The following is a 24,511-nucleotide window of genomic DNA, read 5'->3' as shown; positions in this document are numbered from 1 at the left end:
CCAGCTTCATTCGACCTGCCAAGCTGCTCTAAGGAAGAAGCATCAGTCATTTCTCCAGACTGAGCTGGTCTGCGTGGGCATTCAGCTGGTTTTCTCCATCACCTCAAGAAGGCTTTCCTCATCAAATTCCTCCATGGCTTGCATTGAAAATGTGTAAGTACAAAACTGAGTGCAACTGTTTAATTTGAAGGCAAAAGGCAGTTTGAATTGTTTTCCTGTGTTAAGTGTGACAGGGCCAAGTGGGTTGCCAGGGATGTAGAAAGAGATCCCAGACAAAAGCGTGAAAGATATAAATTCAGGTACTAAGAACGCTGGAGTTTTAAATGTAATTTTGAAACAAAAAAATTAGCAAATCCTTAGTCTAAATTTTGATGTTTAAATATAAGGAAATTCTTACTCTGGGGTGTGGTGTGGGTTGAATGAAAGAAAATTTTAACACAAGATGGTATAAATGTTGAATGATGCTTCATGAAAGAGAAACAAACGGAAGTGTCTGTTAACGTAAATAAACTTTCTTAGACTTATGTGGAAGGAAAAAAAATTTCCCTCATAAGACTTTCCAGAGCACTCCTGTCAGAATCTAAATGATGAGTTTTAGTGGATCATAGATCCTGCTGGAACGGAAAGAACTGGTGTTTCCTCAGCTTCCTGGTGTTTATCCGGCCTTGAGGAGGTGGGATTATAGGGAACAGGGTGGAGCCATAGGTCAGCCGTAAAGGGAAACTACAAAGCCTGAATCTCAAGAGGCCGCCTGATGAAGGGCAAGTGAATTGAAAAAGTGTTTGCTGATTACACCCAGGAGGAGATCAGGCTCTTCCTTTCCCACTGTATATTTCATTCCAGCGAGTTCGATCCATCACATATTTCAGATATTTTCTGGTCACCGCATTGCCATTTTTATTAACGGATTGATTTCTGTTTTGGCAAGCCTTGGAGGGCACGCCCCTTCACCCACAGCAGTAGCGGCAGCTGAAAACGGGAACCGGGAGCCGCAGCCCGGCTTGCCCCTCCAGTGCCTGAAGGATGATGCGGGGTCCTGGGGCCACCCTCGAGTCAAGGTGCTGAGCGATCTGGCAAGAGAGCGACTGGAGTGCCCCTCGGAGAGAACAGGATCTTGCATTCCTGTCGAAGGCTCGAGAGCTCTCAAACCCCCATATGGGCCACCACCTGCTGTTGCGGAAGAGCCCCTAGCAACAGGAGAAGTAAATACCTCTGAGGGGCCGGCAGGCTGGAGGCAGAGGGGGCAAGATTTTGTTAACAACGTGTCCCAGGAATTCTCTGGCAGCCCTCCCACACTGATGGTGGTGGGGACAAAGATCAGCAATGGGGGCACTGAGAGAGGTGGCAGCAATGCAGGGTTATATGTGGCTTTGCCACGGGGTCAAGGATTCTTTCCATCCAGGGGCCCTCAAGTAAGAGGCCCTCCACACATCTCGACCCTTAGATCGGGGATAATGATGGAGTTGCCTCCAGGAAACACGAAAGTGACAGGAAGGGAGAGGTTGGCTCATGTTTCTTTCCCACTGGGAGGCCCGTGGCACCCTGTGGAGAACTGGCCAAGGCCTCTGCCCTTGGCCTCCAGCACTGCAGGTTTACCTTCCTGCGCTACTGCTCATTGCTTCATTCCTCCTCGACCTCCGAGTTTCAATCCGTTTCTGGCTATGCCTATTGCTTTTGCTCCTCCCCCAATATTTGGTCCTCCACTGCCTTCCTGTTTTGCCGATTTCCCTTCCTGGGGAATGCCTGCTACTGCATCCTCAAACAGAGAGAACAACTGATGGCAAAAAAAAAAAAAAAAAGAAGGAGGGGAAAAAAAGGTTGGAAAAAATAGGTGAAAGTTGCTCATTTATGCTTTTATATTTGAAACCCTCTACCCTCTTTACTGCACAAATGTGCCTTACATACTTAGAAATTCAATAAACATTCTAAACTTTGAAATATTGTCAGTTATTTTTCAAAATGCCACTCTGAGAGTCAAAGCCTTGGATTTCATTTTTGCCTTTTAAGGAAATGAAAGCAGTTATGTGCCAGTGTTTTCTAAGTAGCTTAGTTGAGTCCCCACCACTAACTTGCAGCTGTGACTGTGGGAGAAGGCAGTTGGGTTCTTGTTAGACTTGGCCAAGTCTGGGACAGGAAATTCCTACCCACCTAAAGCTATGGGGGTTGCTCAGTGCAGAATGGGTGAACAAAGATAGGGTCCAAAAGGTAGACCCAAGTCCAGATAATAGAGAAAAATGCACAAATGCCAAAAGATAAGACTGAGGTAAGAATAATGGAGCCAACATTTCACAGCCAGTTAGGGGCTGAACCAGGCTAAAAGGTCAGGAAAGAAAAGGAGAAGGGGAAATGGAAGTGTTTTACATCATTGCTTCAAACATGAGCCAGTGTTTGCCTCTCAACATTTCACCAGTGCAAGTACATAGTATAGATAGGGCTGGCTTGATAGAAGTTCAGGCACAAGAGGAAACCAAGTTAAGCCTTTCACTCATTCTTCTGAACAAAGGGTTACTATATACTCACAACTTTTAAAGGCAAATGAAAATGTTTCACTCCTATGGAATTATTTTCTTTGACGCTGCAATGTTTATACTCTTCATAATGCATTACAGCACCCCACTGTCATGATGGCTCTGAGATTATCAAAAGCCCAGATGGGAGCTTCTTCAAGTGCAAGTGGCAAAGATCTGGGCACAGCATGCAGGGAGGAAGGGTGGCCATTCTGACCACTATACAACGTCATTGAAGCAGTGGTCCTAAACACACTGCCACTGTCTCTGAAGAAACACTAAATTAGAATATCTGTAGAGTATGATTCTTCCAAGAAGCATTTGTTATGCACAGAGCTGATGATGGAGGTGATGCAAGCGGTCAGTTAAAGGCTGTCAAAATCTACAGACACCTAAAGTGTTCAAAGTGTCGCTCAGTCACGTCCAACTCTTTGTGATCACATAGACTGTAGCCCTCCGGGCTCCTCTGTCCATGGGATTTCCCAGGTAAGAATACTGGAGTAGCTTGCCATTTCCTCCTCCAGCAGATCTTCCTGACCCGGGGATCGAACCCAGGTCTCTTGAATTGCAGGTGGATTCTTTACACCTGAGCCGCCAGGAAGTGTAAAAACACACCTAACCTATAAGCAAAACCATTAATGTGTTCTTCGCACCAATAGTGGGTTCTTCATCACTCTGAGGAAAAGGGCCCTTGAATCCATGAAGTTTCTTTTCTCCATTTCTTTCACAGTGGATTGTTCTAAATGTCCAGGTGGCAGTGCAAGTCTTAAAAGGAGCATTTGGATAGCTCTTGATAAGATTCCTCTCACTTTGTACATCCTAAAGCTGGCACAGTTCCATCAATTCACTGTGGTGGGTTGAGCATAAGTATTCAGCAAATCATTTGACAGCTGCTCACTCTGAGGTAGCTGAATCTCAGCGTACCAAACACTTATTGGATTTTCGGCCTTAATGAACAGAAGAGTTGGGCATGCTTAGAGTCCTCGAAAATATCTTTTAAGCCAGATGTTAAAAGATATTTTGACAAGAAATCAAGTTGCTGTGTCAACGGCAGTGCAGCATCTCTGGAGAGTTGCCAAAAGGTGTGTAAGTGACAGCAAAATAGGACACGTTTTCCTTCTCAAAGGAGGTAGCTCCAATAAACGCTCAGAAAGACCTTACCCACAATTATCCCAATCCATGACAAATTCACTCTAACAAGAAAGTGCCATCAACACAATCTGCTCTTTTTAAGCCCTCTGTTCTCCTTCCTAATACCCTCTGTGTATTATTTTCTACATTTCGAAAAACTGAACACCTATCGTACAAAACAAAAAATAACTATTAGCAAACTGAGGCACTGAAGTTTTCTTTATACTGCTGTGCCATAGGAGAAATACATTTTCTTTAGTTGATGCAGAGTTCTATGTCTATATAACAAGTTTCAGTAAACACAAATATCAAATATCAACAGGGATCCTGTTGTTAAATGTAAGTGAAATGCAAATATGTTTGCTTATTCAGAGCCTCTGTATGTAATTAATTTATCATAGGTTCCAACATCCTCAATGACTGCAAAACACCCATTTTTAAACACACAATTTGACTTGAAATGGCTATTTTTAAATTATTCTGGTGAAAGATGAGCTAAAATTAATCCTATACCGAAATATTCTATTCATTCTGGAAAGTGCATATAATTCAATATATTCAACACTCTTGAATATATATGTTTCTTTTCTGTGGTTTATATAGCTTCTAAGTGCCAGAAAGAAAGATAAACATCAACAAAGTAGCCTTTTTCTCCTGATAGTAATGGGAATGGGTTAAGTATTTCCTATTGTAAGTTATCATCATTGTCACAAGAAGATTCATGATGTACTGTTTATTATTTATTGTCCTCATTATATTCTTTGTCACAAGACTGTAGCATTAGAATTTTAATGTCCTATATATTCTCTAGAAGATAATAAAAAACTGTACAACTTTGACCTTTTCTGTGTCCCAAAGTGTGATTCATTAGCCATTTCTATTTTCCTCTGTTTAAAACTTCTGTATCCTGATTGAAAGATACACATGCAGCCAATCAAATAGTAGAATATGGAAAAGGTTAAGGTTCAAATTATAAAATTTTTAAAGCTTATAGTCTTTCATAAACCAAAGTAACATTAAAATTACACCTTGTTTTTCTGAGAATTATTATAACAAACACTAAACAGGACCAAAAAAATTATTTTCATTGGAGACTTAAAGTTGAGATCATAGCACTATCTTCATCTACTCTGGAACAAGTAGTTTATTTCATGACTGCTAATAAATGTTATATATATATATATATATATGTGTGTGTGTGTGTGTGTGTGTGTGTGTGTGTGTATCCTTCCATAACTATTAAACTGTACTGTGACTGAGTGAAGTCACTCAGTGGTGTCCAACTCTTCGTGACCCCATGGAATGCAGTCTGTCAGGTTCCTCCATCCATGGGATTTTCCAGACGAGAATACTGGAGTGCATTGCCATTTCCTTCTCCAAAACTGTCCTGTAACAATGGCATTACATTATCAAGTGCTACTGAGAGATGTTGATTTTTAAAGGCACTAATACAGAACTATGTAAAATGACTCTATTTCAAGATCAATGGGCTTAAACCAGAGTTAAAAGAAATTTTACACAGATCAAGAACATTGTGTCATGTCATAGGTTAATTCTATAGCTAGCACAAAATGTTGCATGTCTTCTTTATAATAAGCTGGATTGAGCGATACTCCCACAGAAAGAGCAAGTGATGAGACTAAATTAAGTGAAAGAACCCATCTGTTTCTTTGTGATGATATTCATTTTTTCTTGTAATAGTGGAAATGTATAGCATTTATCCAATCAAGTCTAGATTTGAGAGCCTAGAAAAGTTGTGCTTCATCATGCAGTCATTTTCCTAAGTGCTTGAGAAGGTGCTACTCTTGCCAAAGACTAATTAAATGCGTATACTTTCTCATCCACCTTTGCCATTCAGAAAGACTTTCTCAGTATCCCAATTTCTCAAAGAAACTATCTGTGGAACTCAGTTTCCTGAAGTGACACTAGTATTGCTTTTATGAGAATGAAGTAATGTCCCACAATATTTTAGGGAGGTAAACTGACCACAGTTCTTCCCCAGTAGCTCAGTGGTAAAGAACTTGCCTGCAATGCAGGAGATGCAGGTTTGATGCCTTGTTTGGGAAGATCCCCTGAAGAAGGGAATGGCAACCCACTCCAGTATTCTTGCCTAGGAAATCCCATGGACAGAGGAGCCTGGTGGGCTATGGTCCATAGGGTTGCAGAGAGTCAGACATGACTGAGTGACCAAACGACAACAACAACAAAACTGACCACATTTTGCTCAACTCTGAAATCTCTTTCCCCAAGTAAAACAAGATTATAAAACACACAACTCCATCGTTCCTATCACAAAAGGCTCCGTCTATCTAAGCATGTTTAATTGTATGATTTATTGGGAAATATATACTTATAACTGACTTCATCTAACACTCTAACTGTAAAAGCTTTGACTCAGAAGCAAAGCAACACGGGGTACATGGGAGTTGACAGATAACGCTTATGCATGTGAGAAAGAAAAACAGATGGAGAAAGACAGGATTAAAAATAGAGAGGGGCAGGGCCACTGTCAGTTGAGAAGAGATGAAGTACTTTTGAAGAGGAAGCAGCTGCATATTGAAAATACTGTGGGAAAAGTAATACATTTGGATACAGGAAAATACAATCCAGGGGAGACAGAAAGAGACAGTTTGAAAGGAAGGAAGTTATATGGATTAAGTGTTTCATGACAGAAAGGGCCCTGTATAGGAGCTACACATTTGAGAGGGTGGTGATGAGGTGATTAGAGAAATACTAACCAGCCTTCCTAAAAATGAATCTATCTCTGCCACTCCATTCCTTTCTATAAATATCATCTCTCTTTAGATAGTAGCCAGTCTCATGTTGCCTATGTGAAACTGGAAGCCCTTTCTGGTTTAGGTTTCATCAATCCTCCAAACTGGTCTTGACAAGCAAACTCACCATCATCCAGGTTACTTTATTAGCGAAGTGGGTATGAAATAAATTAGGCTCACAAAAGAGCATTCTGTCTTCAAGTTCTTAGATATATCAGACCCCAAACTTGTTTTTCTTTCTAAATTTAAACTTTTTGCCCCTAGCAAGTTACACTGGTCTTTTTCTAATTTTGCCTTTTCACTCTGCCCATTAAATCATAGTTTTATGAGGTGAAGTTTTTGGCTTTATTAATCATACTTCATCCAGAAACCAAGTAATCTATTATTTTTCTCAGTGGGCATATTTATACCTCCTTCAGGTGTAAAATCCTCACACATTGTGTTAGTTCTCATTGGTACTTAATAGCTATTAGCAATTTACTCTACAATCAATGTGCTGAAGATACTATTTAATGCCCTGACTAAAAAGCTGACCATCCATAAATAGAAAAATATTTAAAATCTTGTATCAGTAATAAGTCACACCTGAAGGAAAATAATCAAATATAATGTTTTATAATTAAAAATATGTATGAGAGAGTCTAATGAAAATCCTCAATAAAATCACAGATGATCCCGAATTTAACAGAATGACATGACTTAGTTTATAAACAATCCTTCAGGCTTTATATAAACTTTGTCGCTTCAGTGCTAGGCATTTTCACAAACCAGTTGCAATGTATGTGCATCTCAAATTGTTCAACTTCCTGATTCGTTAACACTGCAAACATCACTACTCAAATGAATCCATGTACATATCACTTCAAAACAGTGTAAAAGCTCATTTCTCCTTCAGGCATTTGATATGAAGTGAAGTTAGTGAAGTTATATAAGGAAAATGCCAATTCCAATGCCTAAATGATACCTTCTTTATTTAACTTGATAGTGTTATCATTTCAACATAGCCAGAAGTGGATGGAGCTTACAAAGGTTAATCAACCCTTAATTGGGAAGCTGGTAAGAGACCTTAGGTCTTGGGTCTGAGGCTCATTAAGCCAAAACTAAAAAAAAAAAAAAAATCAGAGTGTAAAACAGAATCCATGGGCTTGAAGACTGAAGTCATTCAATGTGCATTAGTGGAAGACACATTGTATGAATAGCTCTCCACTGGATGTTACAGAAAACAAAAACCAAATAGACACCTGTGAAAGTGACTCATTACTAAGAAAATGTTTGCTTATCTTCAGTGATAGAAGACATACACTTTATAGTAGAAGGATTTCTCTTGCCATGTGTCTGTATTTAGAATTTCCACCTCTTCTGTTGGTCTGATAGGTTATCAGTTTACAAAAACTGAGATTCAAGAGATTTAGTGATTTAACCAAGAACAACATGTGACTTAGTGGCAGTGTCAGAATCCTCTTATTATACCATATTTCAAAATGTGTTTCAACTGTATTAAAGATACAAATGTAAATAAAAAAATAAAAATGCCCATAAATACTAGAAGAGAATATAAGTGAAGTAAGTGAATATTTATAGAATTGTGATCTCATGATAATGTCAGAAACCAAAACAGATGACAGTATTAAATGATCTATGTGTCAGAATTATCATAAACAGAGTTTAAAAGTAAATGAAAAGCTTGGGGGAAAATATGCAGGATATCTACAGAAAGGTTTAAGTGTTATTAAAAAATTTTGTTAGTCAAAATAAAAAGTGTATATCTTCGAATAAAATGAATAAATGACATTAAAAGGCAATTTACAAGAGAAAAAATTAAAATAGCTAATAAACATATACAATCACAGGTTTGTAAGTATAAATTTTAAAAACACATTTTTATCTGTGATAATTGGCAAAGTATCTTTCACATGATTATATCCATTGTTGGGGAAGGTTGGGCATATGGGTGCCCTTATACACTATTCATAGGAGTATAAGTGGGAGAACATTTAGTGAGAGCATGTTACAATATTAAACAAATTCCTTAAAACTGCAATGTTCTTTTATCTAAGAATTCATAACTTTATATCTACGATTAGGCTCATCTCATCAGTATGTAACAAAAAATTAGAAATAAACTAAACTTTTCAAAACAGACAATTGTCCAATTAAATTGTGGTCCATTCAGATGACAGAACATAATGCCCACATCAGAACAATAACAGAGAACTATAATTTAAAAAATGAAAATGTTTATATGAATTTAAAATGAAAGTTTAAAAAATATGTGACAGTATGATCAAGTTTCTTCTCTTTACTTATCTATATTTTTGAATTTTTATAATAAATGTTTTTAGTTTTGTAAAGAAATTTATTTATTTTTTAAAGATTTTTTTTTATGTGGACCATTTTTTAATCGAATTTGTTACAATATTGCTTCTGTTTTAAGGTTTTGGTTTTTTCTGGCTGCAAGCCGTGTGAGATCTTAACTTTTCCATTAGGGAACAAAGGTGAAGTCCTAATCACTGGGCTACCAGGGAAGTTCCATATAGTAAAATTAAGGAGTTGAGATTAAAAGGAGATCATTTATGATTTCTCAGTCTCTTTCAGCTCTGCACTTCAATGAAACAATTAATAATAGAAAGCAGAATAATATATTTTGCAATTATAATTTTAAATGAATGAGTACTCAGAGAAAGTGAGAAAAAAATCGTATGTGATGGGAATAGTTATAGAGGTTTCTGTCAAAGAGTTTAGGCTTCCCTAGTGGCTCAGGTGGTAAAGAATCTACCTGTAATGCAGGAGACACAGGTACAATCCCTGGGTTGAGAAGACCACCTGGAGGAGGGCATGGCAACCCACTCCAGTATTCTTGCCTGGGGAATTCCATGGACAGAGTACCCTGGTGGACTACAGCCCATGGGACCGCAAGGAGTCGGATACAACTGAAGCAACTAATACTTTCACTTTCATTTTCATGTCAAAGAGTAAGACTAACTCAGGAGCACTCTACTTTTCAAATTATGGTTTCTTGATCTTTTGTAACATGAGGTCCTACTGTCCTACTTCAGTGCTTTTAGCCAAGATCTGTTATTTAGCTGACACTTGTTTTCCCAAGACATTGTGTGTCAATGAGTTGAGGGTGGGAGGTCAGTGCAGAGAGGCGAGGAGCTAGGAATCAGGAGCCTGAGCAGAAAATGGGACCTGACCTATATGGCAGGTTTACTCAGACAAAAAGTCAAATGCAGACTGGTCTGCTAAAGTAGCATCATGCATGTAGGTATAGTTAGTTAGTTCAGTCACTCAGTCATGTCCGACTCTTTGTGACCCCATGGACTGTATGTAGCACGCCAGGCTTCCCTGTCCATCACCAACTCTCAGAGCCTACTCAAACACATGCCCATCCCGTCGGTGATGCCATCCAACCATCTCATCCTCTGTCGTTCCCTTCACCTCCCACCTTCAATCTTTCCCAGCATGAGGGTCTTTTCTAATGAGTCAGTTCTTTGTATCAGGTGGCCAAAGTATTGGTGTTTCAGCTTCAGCATCAGTCCTTCCAATGAATTTTGAGGACTGATTTCCTTTAGGATGGACTGGTTGAATCTCCTTGCTGTCCAAGAGACTCTCAAGAGTCTTCTCCAACACCACAGTTCAAAAGCATCAATTCTTTGGTGCTCAGCTTTCTTCATAGTCCAACTCTCACATCCATACATGACTGGAAAAACCATAGCTTTGACTAGATGGACCTTTGTTGGCAAAGTAATGTCTCTGCTTTTTAAAATGCTGTCTAGGTTGGTCATAACTTATCTTCCAAGGAGCAAGTGTCTTTTAATTTCACGGCTGCAGTCACCATCTTCAGTGATTTTGGAGCCCCCCAAAATAAACTCTCTCACTCTTTCCATTGTTTTCCCATCTATTGGTAATGAAATGATAGGACCAGATACCATGATCTTATTTTTCTGAATGTTGAGTTTTAAGCCAACTTTTTCACTCTTCTCTTTCACTTTCATCAAGAGGCTCTTTAGTTCAGTTTAACAACCCTTTCATATTTCCATCTTTTCTAACTGCAAAGTTCTTGATTTTCCATTGAACTACGATGATCCTTGTTTTAATTTCAGCAGCCTGGACCCACACATGTTAACTGTAGCCAGAAAAATGTCAGAAGTGTGTAGGTGAGTCATGTTTCTGATCTAGGCAGGAACAAAGGTGCTTAGATTATCACAACTTTTGGCTCAATGTCTTGCCCTTCTACCCTGTTTCCTGTTGAATGTGAGCAATTTAAAAATAGGAAGTTAAGACAAGCATGAATGACTTAAGCATTTTAAAACTGCATATAACCTAACCCTGATAGCAATGTACTGAGTATAATTTGTTTTCTATGACTTGTCATGATAATTACACTTTAAAGTGACTATTAAGAGCAAGCCCACCAAGGATATGATCTTACAGTTTGTATACTGCACAAGGGTGTCTAGCCAAATTGGTAAAAGCAGGGATTGAAATTCAGTTTGTACTACCCTCCTTGCTAAACAGTACACTTGAGGACAGGTAACTTTTTCTAATTTGTCCACCCAGAGTGGATATTTTTTCTGATTTGTTCATAGAAGCAACAGCTACCAGCTGTGGTTCAGGTTAATAACCAATGGGTCCAAATATATTCATATTCAATATGACTGGAAAATCATTAAAAAGCATGAGCATAGTTTAGAGAAACCACAATGTCAATGTTGATAGAATTTAAAAAAATAATTGTCATTTCAATATGTCCAGTACATGATCAAAGACCAGCAGGCTCTCAACTACAAATTACCTGCTAAAAGGCTACCATTAGGCATAGAAAATGGATTCATATGAAAAAGTAAATTAAAAATATAATTGTCAAAAGGCAGTTGCTTTAATGGTATTTCTACAAAGAAAAAGTCCTGTGAAGCATTTCTCTTGCACCTGTGTAAAAATTTTCACTGAGAATAATGCATAAATATAGCTAAAACCCTAAAACTCAAACACTAGGCTAATATTTCAAACATACTTTGGAAAATTACTGCTATGACTGACAGTATTGAAATATTAAAAGTAATAACACTGAAATAAACTTCCAATTTAATAAGCCCACAAATATAGATTAAATATAGTTCAGTATGAAATCTACCATTTAAAGCATATGTTGAATATCATGTATAAATATATTAATGAGTCACTTTACATGAGCAAAATAATGTTGCTCCCTGAATACCTTTAACATTCTGTATTTTTCTGTATTTATTATTATTTCTTTTAAGAGTGAGGTATCACTGAGGTCCTTAAATGGAAACACATCATGCCACTCAGCTGTATTATGTTTCTAGTGAAGAAGCTTTTATTTAAAAATTTCTTAGACAATGTCTCTTGGGTTTAGCTTTAGGCAGAAAATGTATAATTAGCACTTTTATGTGGCATTAACAATCTTGTTAGTTCATTATTTTTTAATATTTGCATCAGTCTTCTGAAAGCAGATTAAGAGCAACTATAATATCCATATGCAAGATTCGTTAACTACAAAGCTCAGAAAATGTTCACTTTAATCAAAACCATGCCACAATACTGCATCTTCAATTTTTTTCTTCCTATATTCCTTTTCAGTTTATCCAAAACTTCAGCTTCAGGGATTTAGGAAGATTTTATTTTAAATGAATGATATAGGCATTTTAGTTCAGTCTATCATGCTCACTAATAAAATAGAACAAAAATTAATAATTTTTTTGCCACTGATCCATGTGACAAATATTTTCACATTTTCAATGGAAAGATGTTATAGATAAAATCTTTTAAAGTTACATTTGGTTTACTTAGAAGTCCTGACTTTGAGAAAGCTGGAGAAATTTCATGATTACAACTATAGGAGATAACTGCATAAATTATACTTTGATAGTGTATTTATAAAATTTCTTAATCTTTTCTAGACAAAGCTATACCAATGTTACTTGAGCTGCATTTTTTTGCACGCATGTGCTACATATTACAGGCATTCTCAATCTGTTTTAGGTACATTAAATGAATTGGACTGCACTTTGGATATATTCCAAGACCACCAGGATTAAAGGGTTGTGAAAAGAAGAACACAAAGTGAGGTAGGAAAGGTAAGAAGGTCCAGACTTTGCAGACACCTGTGGCCATGCAGAGCTTGGATTTTATCCTAAGTGCAATTGCAAAGGCATAGATTGGAGGAACAGCCCTAATATACTTGACCACTTAGAAACTGTGTGCAGAGTGAAGTTACATGTTGGTATCAACTTCCTTCCAGGTCTCCATAGACAACCTTCAGTAAATTCACAGCATAGTACTGCACCAGGGGCTGCTCTCTATACCTAGATATTACACCATCACTAAGTGGAAAGTATTCAATTATTTTCATTTGAAATATAACATCAAATACATATATTCCTTAAAATTTGACACACCATTATTGTCCTTTGTGGGCTTCCCAGGTGGCATTAGTGATAAAGAACCTTCCTGCCATAGCAGGTGACCTGGGTTCCATCCCTGGGATGGGACGATCACCTGGAGGAGGGCATGGCAACCCACTCCAGTATTCTTGCCTGGAGAATCCCCATGGACAGAGGAGCCTGGCTACGGTCCATAGTGTCGCAAAGAGTTGGACACGACTGAAGAGACTTAGCACACTTTGTTCTTTGTATTCCTACAAACACTGAGTAAACTTTTACTTGATAACTTATTTTCCCTCTGAACTATGACACTAAAAACATGAAATCTTATTCCTTTAAATTGTGACTATATAATTAAATCTTCTGGATTCAGGATCAAACATATATAGTGTCTAGACAGACATTCACCCACACTTCACTAGATTGTTTGGCTACTAATATAGTCTTGACTTCTGTTGAATTTGCTGTAAACAGAAACATTTGTGCCTTATTTAATTTCAAGATGTTATAAAGCTAAAATTTCCCTTGCTCTATTTTATGTGATTCCTCAAAATTAGACACAAGAGTTACCTAACTTTTCTCTCCTTAAATTCTCCTTTGCTGATTTAAGTCCATTTTTACAATCTCTGTCATTTGAAAAATGTTCACTGCAAAGTAGTAACATATTTTTCATCCTTATATCAAGTTATGGCATATAGTTTTAAAATATTTCATGAAAATCACTGGTAATAGGAAATGTGGAATAGTTTCAATGCAAAGTCCTGAGGCGTTCCACTAGAGACATTCCTCAATTAATCAGTATTGTGAGTATCTGGCCATTTAACCAGTTATAAATGCATTCAACTGCATAATAAGCTATTTTCCTATTTTTCCAGAGTATGCAATGAAATATTTTGTTCAAAGGCATACTATGAATATGGCATTCCTTTTTAAATAGATCACATTTAAATTTCCATTCAGGATGATGATGAATATCATATAGAAGGGAAATAAGAACTTTTATTTTTATATGATTATCTCCTTAAACTATGTATTTTCCTGAATATTTTTAGGGAAGAGGAAATCACATTCATTGAAAGTGAAATATTAATAGATAGGTGTTACCTGTGTAGAAAGTGGGCACACATATATTAGACACTTAGAAATAAGCTAGTTCAAATATCCAATTTTGTGTTCAAGGAACATAATGCTCACACAGATCAAGAACTCAGGCTTCTTAAGTAGGGCTTTGTCACCTCAGCATGCTCTCAGGAAGAGAAATTGTAGGAGATTCTATGGGTATCACTGGAGAAAAGAACACCTAACCACTACCAACCTAGATGCTAAAGAAGATGTGATGATCACTTTTAAAAAGTTTACAATTCAGTAGTATTATCATAACAAAAGCAGTGATAATGTTGTGCCTAGAAGTAGGGCTAACATATTGTTAATTTGGGAGTTTAAAAATAACTTTTTATGTTGGGGGAAGTTGCAGGTTTGTGGAGATTTCTTAAAAAACTGGAAATAGAACTGCCATATGACCCAGCAATACCACTCTCGGGCATACACACTGAGGAAACCAGATCTGAAAGAGACACGTGCACCCCAATGTTCATCGAAGCACTATCTATAATAGCCAGGACATGGAAGCAACCTAGATGCCCATCAGCAGATGAATGGATAAGGAAGCTGTGGTACATATACAACATGGAATATTACTCAGCCGTTAAAAAGAATTCATTTGAATCAGTTCTAATGAGATGGATGAAACTGGAGCCCATTATACAGAATGAAGTAAGCCAGAAAGATAAAGATCATTACAGCATACTAACACATATATATGGAATTTAGAAAGATGGTAATGATAACCCTATATGCAAAACAGAAAAAGAGATACAGATGTACAGAACAGACTTTTAGACTCTGTGGGAGAAGGCGAGGGTGGGATGTTTTGAGAGAACAGCCTGTGTATTATCTATGGTGAAACAGATCACCGGCCCAGGTGGGATGCATGAGACAGGTGCTCGGGCCAGGTGCACTGGGAGGACCCAGGGGAATTGGGTGGGGGGGGGGGGGAGGTGGGAGGGGGGATCAGGATGGGGAATACATGTAACTCCATGGCTGATTCATGTCAATGTATGACAAAACTCACTGCAATGTTGGGAAGTAATTAGCCTCCAACTAATAAAAATAATTGAAAAAAAAAAAGTAAAGCAGTTGAATCTGCATAGCAGTAAGTCATAGTATGTGAAGAAACTGAATTCAGGAGGTTAATACCTCTTGTTCTACACTACTCTATGATTGTAGAGTAGAACATTCTAAAGAAAATCTTATACAGAGTTAAGAGAGGGTAAGAGAGCACCAGGACAAAGATGAAGAGCACTTTCTTTGACTTTCCTTCACCTCATGGTCTTTTACTAACCTTTATTTTCTTCTTTAGCTTTTATTAAATATATAATTAAAAATGCAATGCCTTTTTTCCTTTCAGTGCTTCTCCTCTGGTAATACTTCCTTAAATATTCATACTTCACACTGTCAATGAATGAAGGAGACTGATCAGATGACCAACCATCCTGCTCAAGAGACAAGCTGAAAAGTTAAAATGATGTTTTTCCACTTTAGCTTAAAAACATCTTTGATAACAAATGAAACAAATATTTCCTAGAGTAATTTTTCCCAGAAAGATTCACAAACTATATGTGCCTTCAATAAATGACTGTCCACTGCCCCAACTCAGCTTATGGATATTTTTATTTTCCCTCTGCCTTTGTTTCTCATTTTTTGCAATTCAAACTTTTCGAGTTTTTCTTCAAGCAGCATATTCATTATTTATGTTTACCCAGAATAATGACATTCTTGAATGTACAGAGATTTTACTGTAATTTTCTAGAAGTGTCCACATGGTGTGCAAGACTGCACCAGAGCTCGTGACCAGTGCTACCCATAAGAGATTGTGAGTTTGTTACTTTTATCAGCTACTCAGCACAAAATTTCTTGTGTGTGTGTGTGTGTTGATCACTGCTTTTTAAAAATTTATTTATTTTTAATTGGAGGATAATCGCTTTAAAATATTGTGTGGGTTTCTATCATATGTCAACATGAATCAGCCATAGGTATACATATGACCCCTCCCTCTTGAGCCTCCCTCCCACCTCCCATCCCTTCCCACTCCTTTAGGTCATCACAGAACAGCAGACTGAGTGTCCTGTGTCATACAACAATTTTCCACCAGCTATCTATTTTACACATGGTAATCTATAGATTTCAAAGCTACTCTCTCAATTTATCCCACCCTCTCCTTCCCTTACCCGGGTCCCCAAGTCTGTTCTCTATGTCTACATCTTCATTTCAGCACATAATTTCTGAGATCTTGCATGTCATGATTCATTTTATCCTCGTGAGTCTTGATGTTATTGGAATTCAGTTTTCCTAACGCCAAAAATGAGGTACCAAGCAAAGATCTACCAGCTTAAGACAAAGAGAAATTATGAGAGATTGGTGGGCAATGCAAATGAGATTATTTGCTTTTCTCTATTCAATGGTATTTTAGAATGAAGAATTCATTACAATTAGAATTATTAGTGCTATTTAGAAAACTACCAGGTTTTATCATATTAGTGGGAAGGACTCCTTACCATTAATAAAATAAACTTTATTAAATTCCTGAGTTAATAATTTTGATTGACAAAAAAAGACAATTTCATATGGCTGAACCATGTAGGTTTTTGGAAAAGTTTTGCATCCTAATTTCTAAGTTGAGATATAATTCATACATCATGAAATTTGTCATTTTAACCTATATGAGTCAATGATTCTTTTCAATTCAACTTAAACATTTAAAAAAAATTTTTGCGTAATTTTAAAGGTTACGTTCCATTCATAGTTATTACAAACTAGAAGCTGTATTCTCCATGTTATACAATACATCTTTGAACCAATCTTACACCACATAGTTTGTACCTCCCACACCCCAACTCCATATTGCCTCTCCTGACCTTTCTCTATATCTGTGGATCTACCTTTTTTTTTTGTTGTATTGACTAGTTTGTTGTATTTTTTAAGATTCCACATATAAGTGATATCATACAGCATTTGTCTTTCTCTATCTGTCTTTCATTCTCTGCCTTGAAGGGCATAATACCCTCCAAGTCCATCCATTTTGCTGCAAATGGCAAAATTTCATTCTCTGTCATGGCTAAGCAGTATTTCATTACACCCTTATCTATTCAACTGTTGATGGATATTTAGGTTGATTCTATACTTTGGCAATTGTAAATAATGCTGCTATGAACATTGGGGTGCATGTATCTTTTCAAATTAGTAGGGTTTTTTTCTGAAATATACCTAGGATTTGAATTGCTGGGTCATGTGCTGGTTTTATTTTTAGTTTTTTTGGGAAATCTTTGTACTGTTTTTCACAGTGGTTGCATCAATTTATATTCCCATAAATAGTGTACAAGGTCTCTCTTTTCTCTCCATCCTAGCCAACACGTGCTACTTGTGTTCTTCTTGATGACAGCCATTCTAACAGGTGTGAGGGGACTCTCACTGTGGTGTGATTTGCATTTCCCTCGTGATTAGCAACGCTGAGCATCTTTTCACGTGCCTGTTGGCCACCTGCACTTTCTCTTGGAAGAATGTCTATTCAGGTCTTTGCCCATTTTTATTTGTGTTTTTTTTTTAATGTTGACTTGTATGAGCTGTTTATGTATATTGGATATGAATCTCTTTTCAGTTACATCATTTGCAAATATTTTCTCCCATTCAGAAGTGTGTCTTCATTTTGCAATGACTTCCTTTGCTGTACAAAAGCTTTTAAGTTTAATTAGGTTCCATTTGTTTATCTTTGCTTTTATTTGTTTTTTATTATTATTTATTCCATTTATTTTTATTCGTTGGAGGCTAATTACTTTACAATATTGTAGTGGTTTTTGCCATACATTGACATGAATCAGCCATGAATTTACATGTGTTCCCCATCCTGATCCCCCCTCCCACCTCCCTCCCCATCCCTCTGAGTCTTCCCAGTGCACCAGCCCTGAGCACTTGTCTCATGCATCCAACCTGGGCTGGTGATCTGTTTCACCCTTGATAGTATACTTGTTTCAATGCTCTTCTCTCTGAACATCCCACCCTCATTGCTGCAATTTATGTCAAGGAGCATTCTGTCTATGTTTTTCCCAAGGAGATTTGAAGTATCCAGTCTTATATTTAGCCTTTAATTCATTTTGGGTTTATTTTTGCATATGATGTTATGGGATGTTCCAATTTCATTCTTTTACATGTAGCTGTCCAGTTTTCCCAACACCACTTATTGAAGAGACTGTCTTTCCATTTTAAATCACAACTGTATAATCATTACCACTATCTAATTACCACATAGCATTCACAATGTTCCCAGAAGAAACATCATACATATTAGCAGTCACCCTATACTTTCATTCATTCTTACATCTATTTATTAAAAGTTCTTGAGTACAAAACAGGAAAGGGAGTAAGAAGCAGATATAATTTGGACAAATAGAAGCATATGTTAAATGTTATCAGAAAATCAGACTTAATGATAAAAGTTTAAAGTATCACAAGCCACTTCTAACATATTGCTGTTGCTGTTGTTGAGTCACTAAATTGTGTTCAACTCTTTGTAACCCTATGGACTGTAGCACACCAGGCTTCCCTTCCTCCACCATCTCCCGGAGTTTGCTCATTGGGTCGGTGATGTCATCTAACCACCTCATCCTCTGCTGCCCCCTTCTCCTTTTGCCTTCAGTCTTTCCCAGCATCAGGGTCTTTTCCAACAAGTCAGCTCTTTGCATCAGGTGGCCAAAGTATTGGACCTTCGGCATCAGTCCTCAGTCCTTCCAATGAAAATTCAGGGTTCATTTCCTTTAGGATTCACTGGTTTGATCACTTTGTTGTCCAAGGAACTCTCAAGAGGCTTCTCCAGCACCACAGTTCAAAAGCATCAATTCTTCAGCACTCAGCCTTCTTGATGGTCCAACTCTCACATCCATACATGACTACTGGAAAAGCCATATCTTTGAATACATGGACATTTGTTGGTGGAGTGATGTCTCTGCTTTTTAATACACTATCTAGGTTTGTCATAGCTTTTGTTTCAAGGAGCAAGTGTCTTTCAATTTCATGGCTGCAGTCACTGTCAGCAGTGATTTTCTAACTTATTACTAGAGGAGACTTCATGGAAATGACATATGTTTGAATAGAACACTGAAATTCTGGTAGAGTTTCTCCAGATGGAGATAAAGATTTGTTAAAGCAATAAGTATATGGAATATACCATCAGACAATTCCAAGTTCAAATTTCAGTTCTAACATTTACTACTTGTGGCAGTTTTCAAAATATATCTATTTTCTCAATGTTTGAAAGTACTGTTTTGTAGGAATATAAATATAACTACCTAGAAGGGTTGTAAAGATTGTATGCAAAGTTTCATGTTTCTTGGCACATACACCTGTACCTATAATGGTAACTAATAGCAATTGTTAATGTTGCTCTTATTGGGAGAAAAGCAACCAAAACTGCTCTTCATCAAATAGAGTGAGAGCACCACCATCTACCCTTCTGAGTCATGACGTCTTTTCTCTAGCTCTGTAAATTACAGTTTGGTAAATGTTTAACAATTGGGTCTGGATGTGGGAGGAGGGAGAAAACCTTGATATGTAGCATTTGGTGATTCTTATTATGTAAATACTCCTACCATAGCCTATTTCCATCAGATATTCCTTGTAATTTAAAATATTGACTCTGTGAAACCAAGAGACTGTGAACAACTCCAGCAAACCACTGTTCATAGTGCACAAAACACTAATAGTCACATTGTTAATTAATTTAAAAACTAACCCTTTAAATTTTTTGTATTTTTCCAAGTCTATGCCCCAGCAGTAACGCTGAAGAAGCTGAAGTTGAATAGTTCTATGAAGACCTGCAAGACCTCTAGAACTAACACCCAAAAATGATGTCCTTTTCACTAAAGGGAACTGGAATACAAAAGTAGGAAGTCAAGAAACACCTGGAGTAACAGGCAAATTTGGCCTTGGAGTACAGAATGAAGCAGAGCAAAGGCTAATAGAGTTTTGCCAAGAGAACACACTATTCAAGACAAACACCCTCTTCCGACAACACAAGAGACTCTACACATAGACCTGACCACATGGTCAACACTGAAATCAGATTGATTATATTCTTTGCAGCCAAAGATGGAGAAGCTCTATACAGTCAGCAAAAACAAGACTGGGAGCTGACTGTGGCTCAGATCATGAACTCCTTCTTGCCAAATTTAGACTTAAATTGAAGAAACTGGTTGGAAAAACTAGACCATTCAGGTTCATGACATTGAACAGGAGACAGGGATCAAGACCATCCCCAAGAAAAATGGATGTAAAAAAGGATGCAAAAAAGCAAAATGGCTGTCTGAGGAGGCCTTACAAATAGTTGTGAAAAGAAGAGAAGCAAAAAGCAAAGGAGAAAAGGAAAGATATACCCATTTGAATGCAGAGTTCCAAAGAATAGCAAGGAGAGATAAGAAAGCCTTCCTCAGTGATCAATGCAAAGAAGTAGAGGAAAATAATAGAATGGGAAAGACTAGAGATCTCTTCAAGAAAATTAGAGATACCAAGGGAAGATTTCATGATAATATGGGCTCAATAAAGGACAGAAATGGTATGAGCCCAAAAGAAGCAGAAAATATTAAGAAGAGGTGGCAAGAATACATAGAAGAACTGTACAGAAAAGATCTTCATGACCCAGATAATCACAATGGTGTGATCACTCTAAAGCCAGCCATCCTGGAATGTTAAGTCAAGTGGGCCTTAGGAAGCATTACTACAAGCAAAGTTGGTGGAGGTGATGGAATTCCAGTTGAGCTATTTCAAATCCTAAAAGATGATGCTGTGAAAATGCTGCACTCAATATGCCAGCAAATTTGGAAAACTCAGCAGTGGCCACAGTACTGGAAAAAGTCAGTTTTTCATTCCAATCCCAAAGACAGGCAATGCCAAAGAATGCTCAAACTACCTCACAATTGCACTCATCTCACACGCTAGTAAAGTAATGCTCAAAATTCTCCAAACCGGGCTTCAGCAATACATGAACTGTGAACTTCCAGATGTTCAAGCTGGTTTTAGAAAAGGCAGAGGAACCAGAGATCAAATTGCCAACATTCACTGGATCTTTGAAAAAGCAAAGTTCCAGAAAAACATCTACCTCTGCTTTATTGACTATGCCAAAGCCTTTGACTGTGTGAATCACAATAAACTGTGTGGATCACAATAAACTGTGGAAAATTCTGAAAGAGATGGGAATACCAGACCACCTGATCTGCCTCTTGAGAAAGCTATATGCAGGTCAGGAAGCAACAGTTAGAACTGGACATGGAACAACAGACTGGTTCCAAATAGGAAAAGGAGTATGTCAAGGCTGTATATTGTCTCCATGGTTATTTAACTTATATGCAGAGTACATCATGAGAAATGCTGGGCTGGAAGAAGTGCAACCTGGAATCAAGATTGCCAGGAGAAATATCAATAACCTCAGATATGCAGATGACACCACTCTTATGGCAGAAAGCAAAGAACTAAAGAGTCTCTTGATGAAAGTGAAAGAGGAGAGTGAAAAAGTTGGCTTAAAGCTCAACATTCAGAAAACTAAGATTCGGTCCCATCACTTCATGGCAAATAGATGGGGAAACAGTGGAAACAGTGGCTGACTTTATTTTTCTGGGCTCCAAAATCACTGCAGATGGTGATTGCAGCATGAAATTAAAAGACGCTTACTCCTTGGAAGGAAAGTTATGACCAACCTAGACAGCATATTAAAAAGCAGAGACATTACTTTTTCAACAAAGATACATCTAGTCAAGGCTATAGTTTTTCCAGTAGTCAATGTATGGGTGTGAGAGTTGGACTATAAAGAAAGCTGAGTGTCGAAGAATTGATGCCTTTAAACTGTGGTGTTGGAGAAGACTCTTAAGAGTCCCTTGGACTGCAAGGAGATACAACCAGTCCATCCTAAAGGAGATCAGTCCTGGGTGTTCATTAGAAGGACTGATGTTGAAGCTGAAACTCCCATACTTTGGCCACCTGATGCAAAGAGCTGATTGATTTGAAAAGACCCTGATGCTGGGAAAGATTGAGGTCAGGAGGAGAAGGGGATGGCAGAGGATGAGATCGTTGGATGACATCACCAACTCAGTGGACATGAGTTTGGATAAACTTCAGGAATTGGTGATGGACAGGGAGGCCTGGCATGCTGCGGTTCATGGGGTCACAAAGAGTCAGACACAACTGAGTGGCTGAACTGAACTGAAAGTCCTGGATGTTATTATACCTGTAAGTATATAACAGCACTTTAGAATATTTTAGGAAAATGATTAATGTTACTAAATGAGCTGGGGTTCCCTGGTAGCTCAGCTGGTAAATAATTTGCCTGCAATGCAGGATACCCTGGCTTGATTCCTGGGTGGGGAAGTTCCCCTGGAGAAGGGATAGGCTATCCACTCCAGTATTCTTGGGCTTCCCTGGTGGCTCAGAAGATAAGAATCTGCCTGCAATGTGGGTGGCCTGGGTTTGATCCCTAGGTTGGGAAGATTCCATGGAGGAGGGCATGGCAACCCACTCCAGTATTCTTGCCTGGAGAATCTCCATGGACAGAGGAGTCTGGTGGGCTATAGTCCATGGATTGCAAAGAATTGGACAAATGAACTAGAAACATGTTGTTATTTTTCTCATTAAAAACAATGAAATATAGCATTCCACTTTACAAAAATTTAGTTTTCAATGCATTTTCAGAAGAGATCTGATTCAGTTGATGAGAGATGCCTGCAGCCTAATTAACTGTAGTCATAGAGTACCAGCTCTAGATGAATCCTAGAAACATCAAATATAATGTTTTCAAACTACACTGGGTCATATACAATGCATATTGTAAAGTGTATTTCTTACTGTGGGTCCCAATTAAAGCAATTAGAAGCATCATTGATCTAAATCAAATAAGAAGATTAATATTTGGAAAGGGGAAATAAGTAGTCCAAGGTCTCACAGCCAAGTTAAAGGCAGAGCTGAATTTAAAACTCGGACTGATTATTTGTTCATGGCTCTTTCCCACACACCATGACTTGTCAGGTTGCAAATCACCCTGTGAAATATATAAACAGAAAGCTATAAAAGCAGCCTCTTCAATTAAAATGACACTGCATTAAAATATTAGTTCTTTATTTTTTTCATTTAAAAAAATCTGCACTGTATTTTAAAATCTGCTCTTGAATTTTACTTTAGTGTATTTGAATTATACAGTTACCACGTAGAGCTACAATGATGGAACTCTCTATTGATCTATTTTGAGATTGGGCTGTGTTTAGGATAGAGAGTGTTCTAAATCAATATTGAGCTTTTCCTTTGGTTACTCTCGAATGGACTTCTTTCTGTTTTCTGCTCTTCTTCTCTCTAGAAGCTGAAAGACTGAATTGCTTTCACAACCGCAGTTTCTAGCTCTTTAGTACAAGTAGTTCCCTAAAAGGGATACCCACAGAAATGTGTTTGAGTCCTAGACTAAAATCTAGTTTATTTTAAAGGGCCAGATGCACCATTTCTTTCTCTATTTTATTGATACACTGTATAAAATTTGATCACATTAAAATGTAAGGAAAATAATTTCACTGTAATTCCTCTTTATTTGCTATGAGAGAAATCTCAACAGTAGTGATGCCCTCTGTTTTAGTTTCTATTTTTCTCTTTCTATGAATTTTGTTCTGTCTCACTTTCTCTTTGTTGTTAAGCTACACATGCACATGTACACATAGGCAAGTTTTTATAAGAACTCTGAGCTGAAGAATTTGGTGTGAGCTTTTAACATGCAGCTTAATTTCCTCCCTAAGTTCATAAAGGTTTGGCAAAGGTCTCTTTAACTCTAGTTTTGTGTATATCTGAAATACTATGGGAGAACTTAATTATTCTGACACCTTTTTCCAAAGTGGTTACAGTGACTTGCAAAGAGATAATTTTAGAGAGGGGTTAAAAATAGGAACAAATGAGGGAAATGCCTGCCCTGGAGTGCTAAATACTTGCTATGGTTGAGCACAAATGTTTATGAGCTTTCTGAGACAGTTTTCCACTTTGCGTTGTGCATAGACTACGATCAGAACTGATAATGAACTAGTGTGTACCAGGACAGTCATAGAAGGTTTTTATAGCTCTTCCCTTCCTGATTTGTTGAGAGCCCATATCAAATCTGTTATTCAATATCTTGACTCTCATTTCTGATATTGACCAACTGTTCAGGACATTCAAATTCAATTCTTTGTCCTAACGGCAGTTAACAATGTCTTTCACATAAAGAGGAGGTTCAGTATCATTAAAAAAGAAAAGAACAATATAAATAGCAACAAAGACAATGGTTATCAATTAAGTAGTCCTTAACCACCTACTCAGCACTGGTCATAGCACTTTGCATTGCCAATTCACTTAATTCTTACAAAACCTTTATGAGATTCTATTTTACAGATGAGAAAACAGAATCAGGGTGATGTCAAATAAGTTAACTAATGACACAAAATTAATAAGTATTAAAACTGGATTCTTATACAGTCAGTCTAGCTCCAGTCATTTGATTTGATACCTCAATGTAGTAAAGTCAAGATTATTTAATAAAATGGTCATATTTATTTCATAGAAATATTTCTTATAAACTACCTTGATT

At 37.5% G+C, this 24,511-nt stretch overlaps 1 protein-coding gene across 1 annotated transcript; it reads left to right on the top strand.

Moving 5' to 3' along the window:
* The first annotated feature begins 38 nt into the window (after nt 1-38).
* Nucleotides 39-1,783, top strand: PRR32 (proline rich 32). Its single transcript, XM_065916499.1, has 2 exons — nt 39-153; nt 929-1,783. The coding sequence occupies exons 1-2, from the start codon at nt 134-136 to the stop codon at nt 1,776-1,778; spliced, it is 870 nt and encodes a 289-aa protein (XP_065772571.1). The 5' UTR covers nt 39-133; the 3' UTR covers nt 1,779-1,783.
* The last annotated feature ends 22,728 nt before the right edge of the window (nt 1,784-24,511 follow it).

Source organism: Muntiacus reevesi, chromosome X (genome assembly GCF_963930625.1).
Source record: "Muntiacus reevesi chromosome X, mMunRee1.1, whole genome shotgun sequence".
Taxonomy (NCBI): domain Eukaryota; kingdom Metazoa; phylum Chordata; class Mammalia; order Artiodactyla; family Cervidae; genus Muntiacus; species Muntiacus reevesi.
The sequence above is the reverse complement of the archived record's forward strand: the minus strand, read 5'-3'. Positions and strand labels throughout refer to the sequence as shown.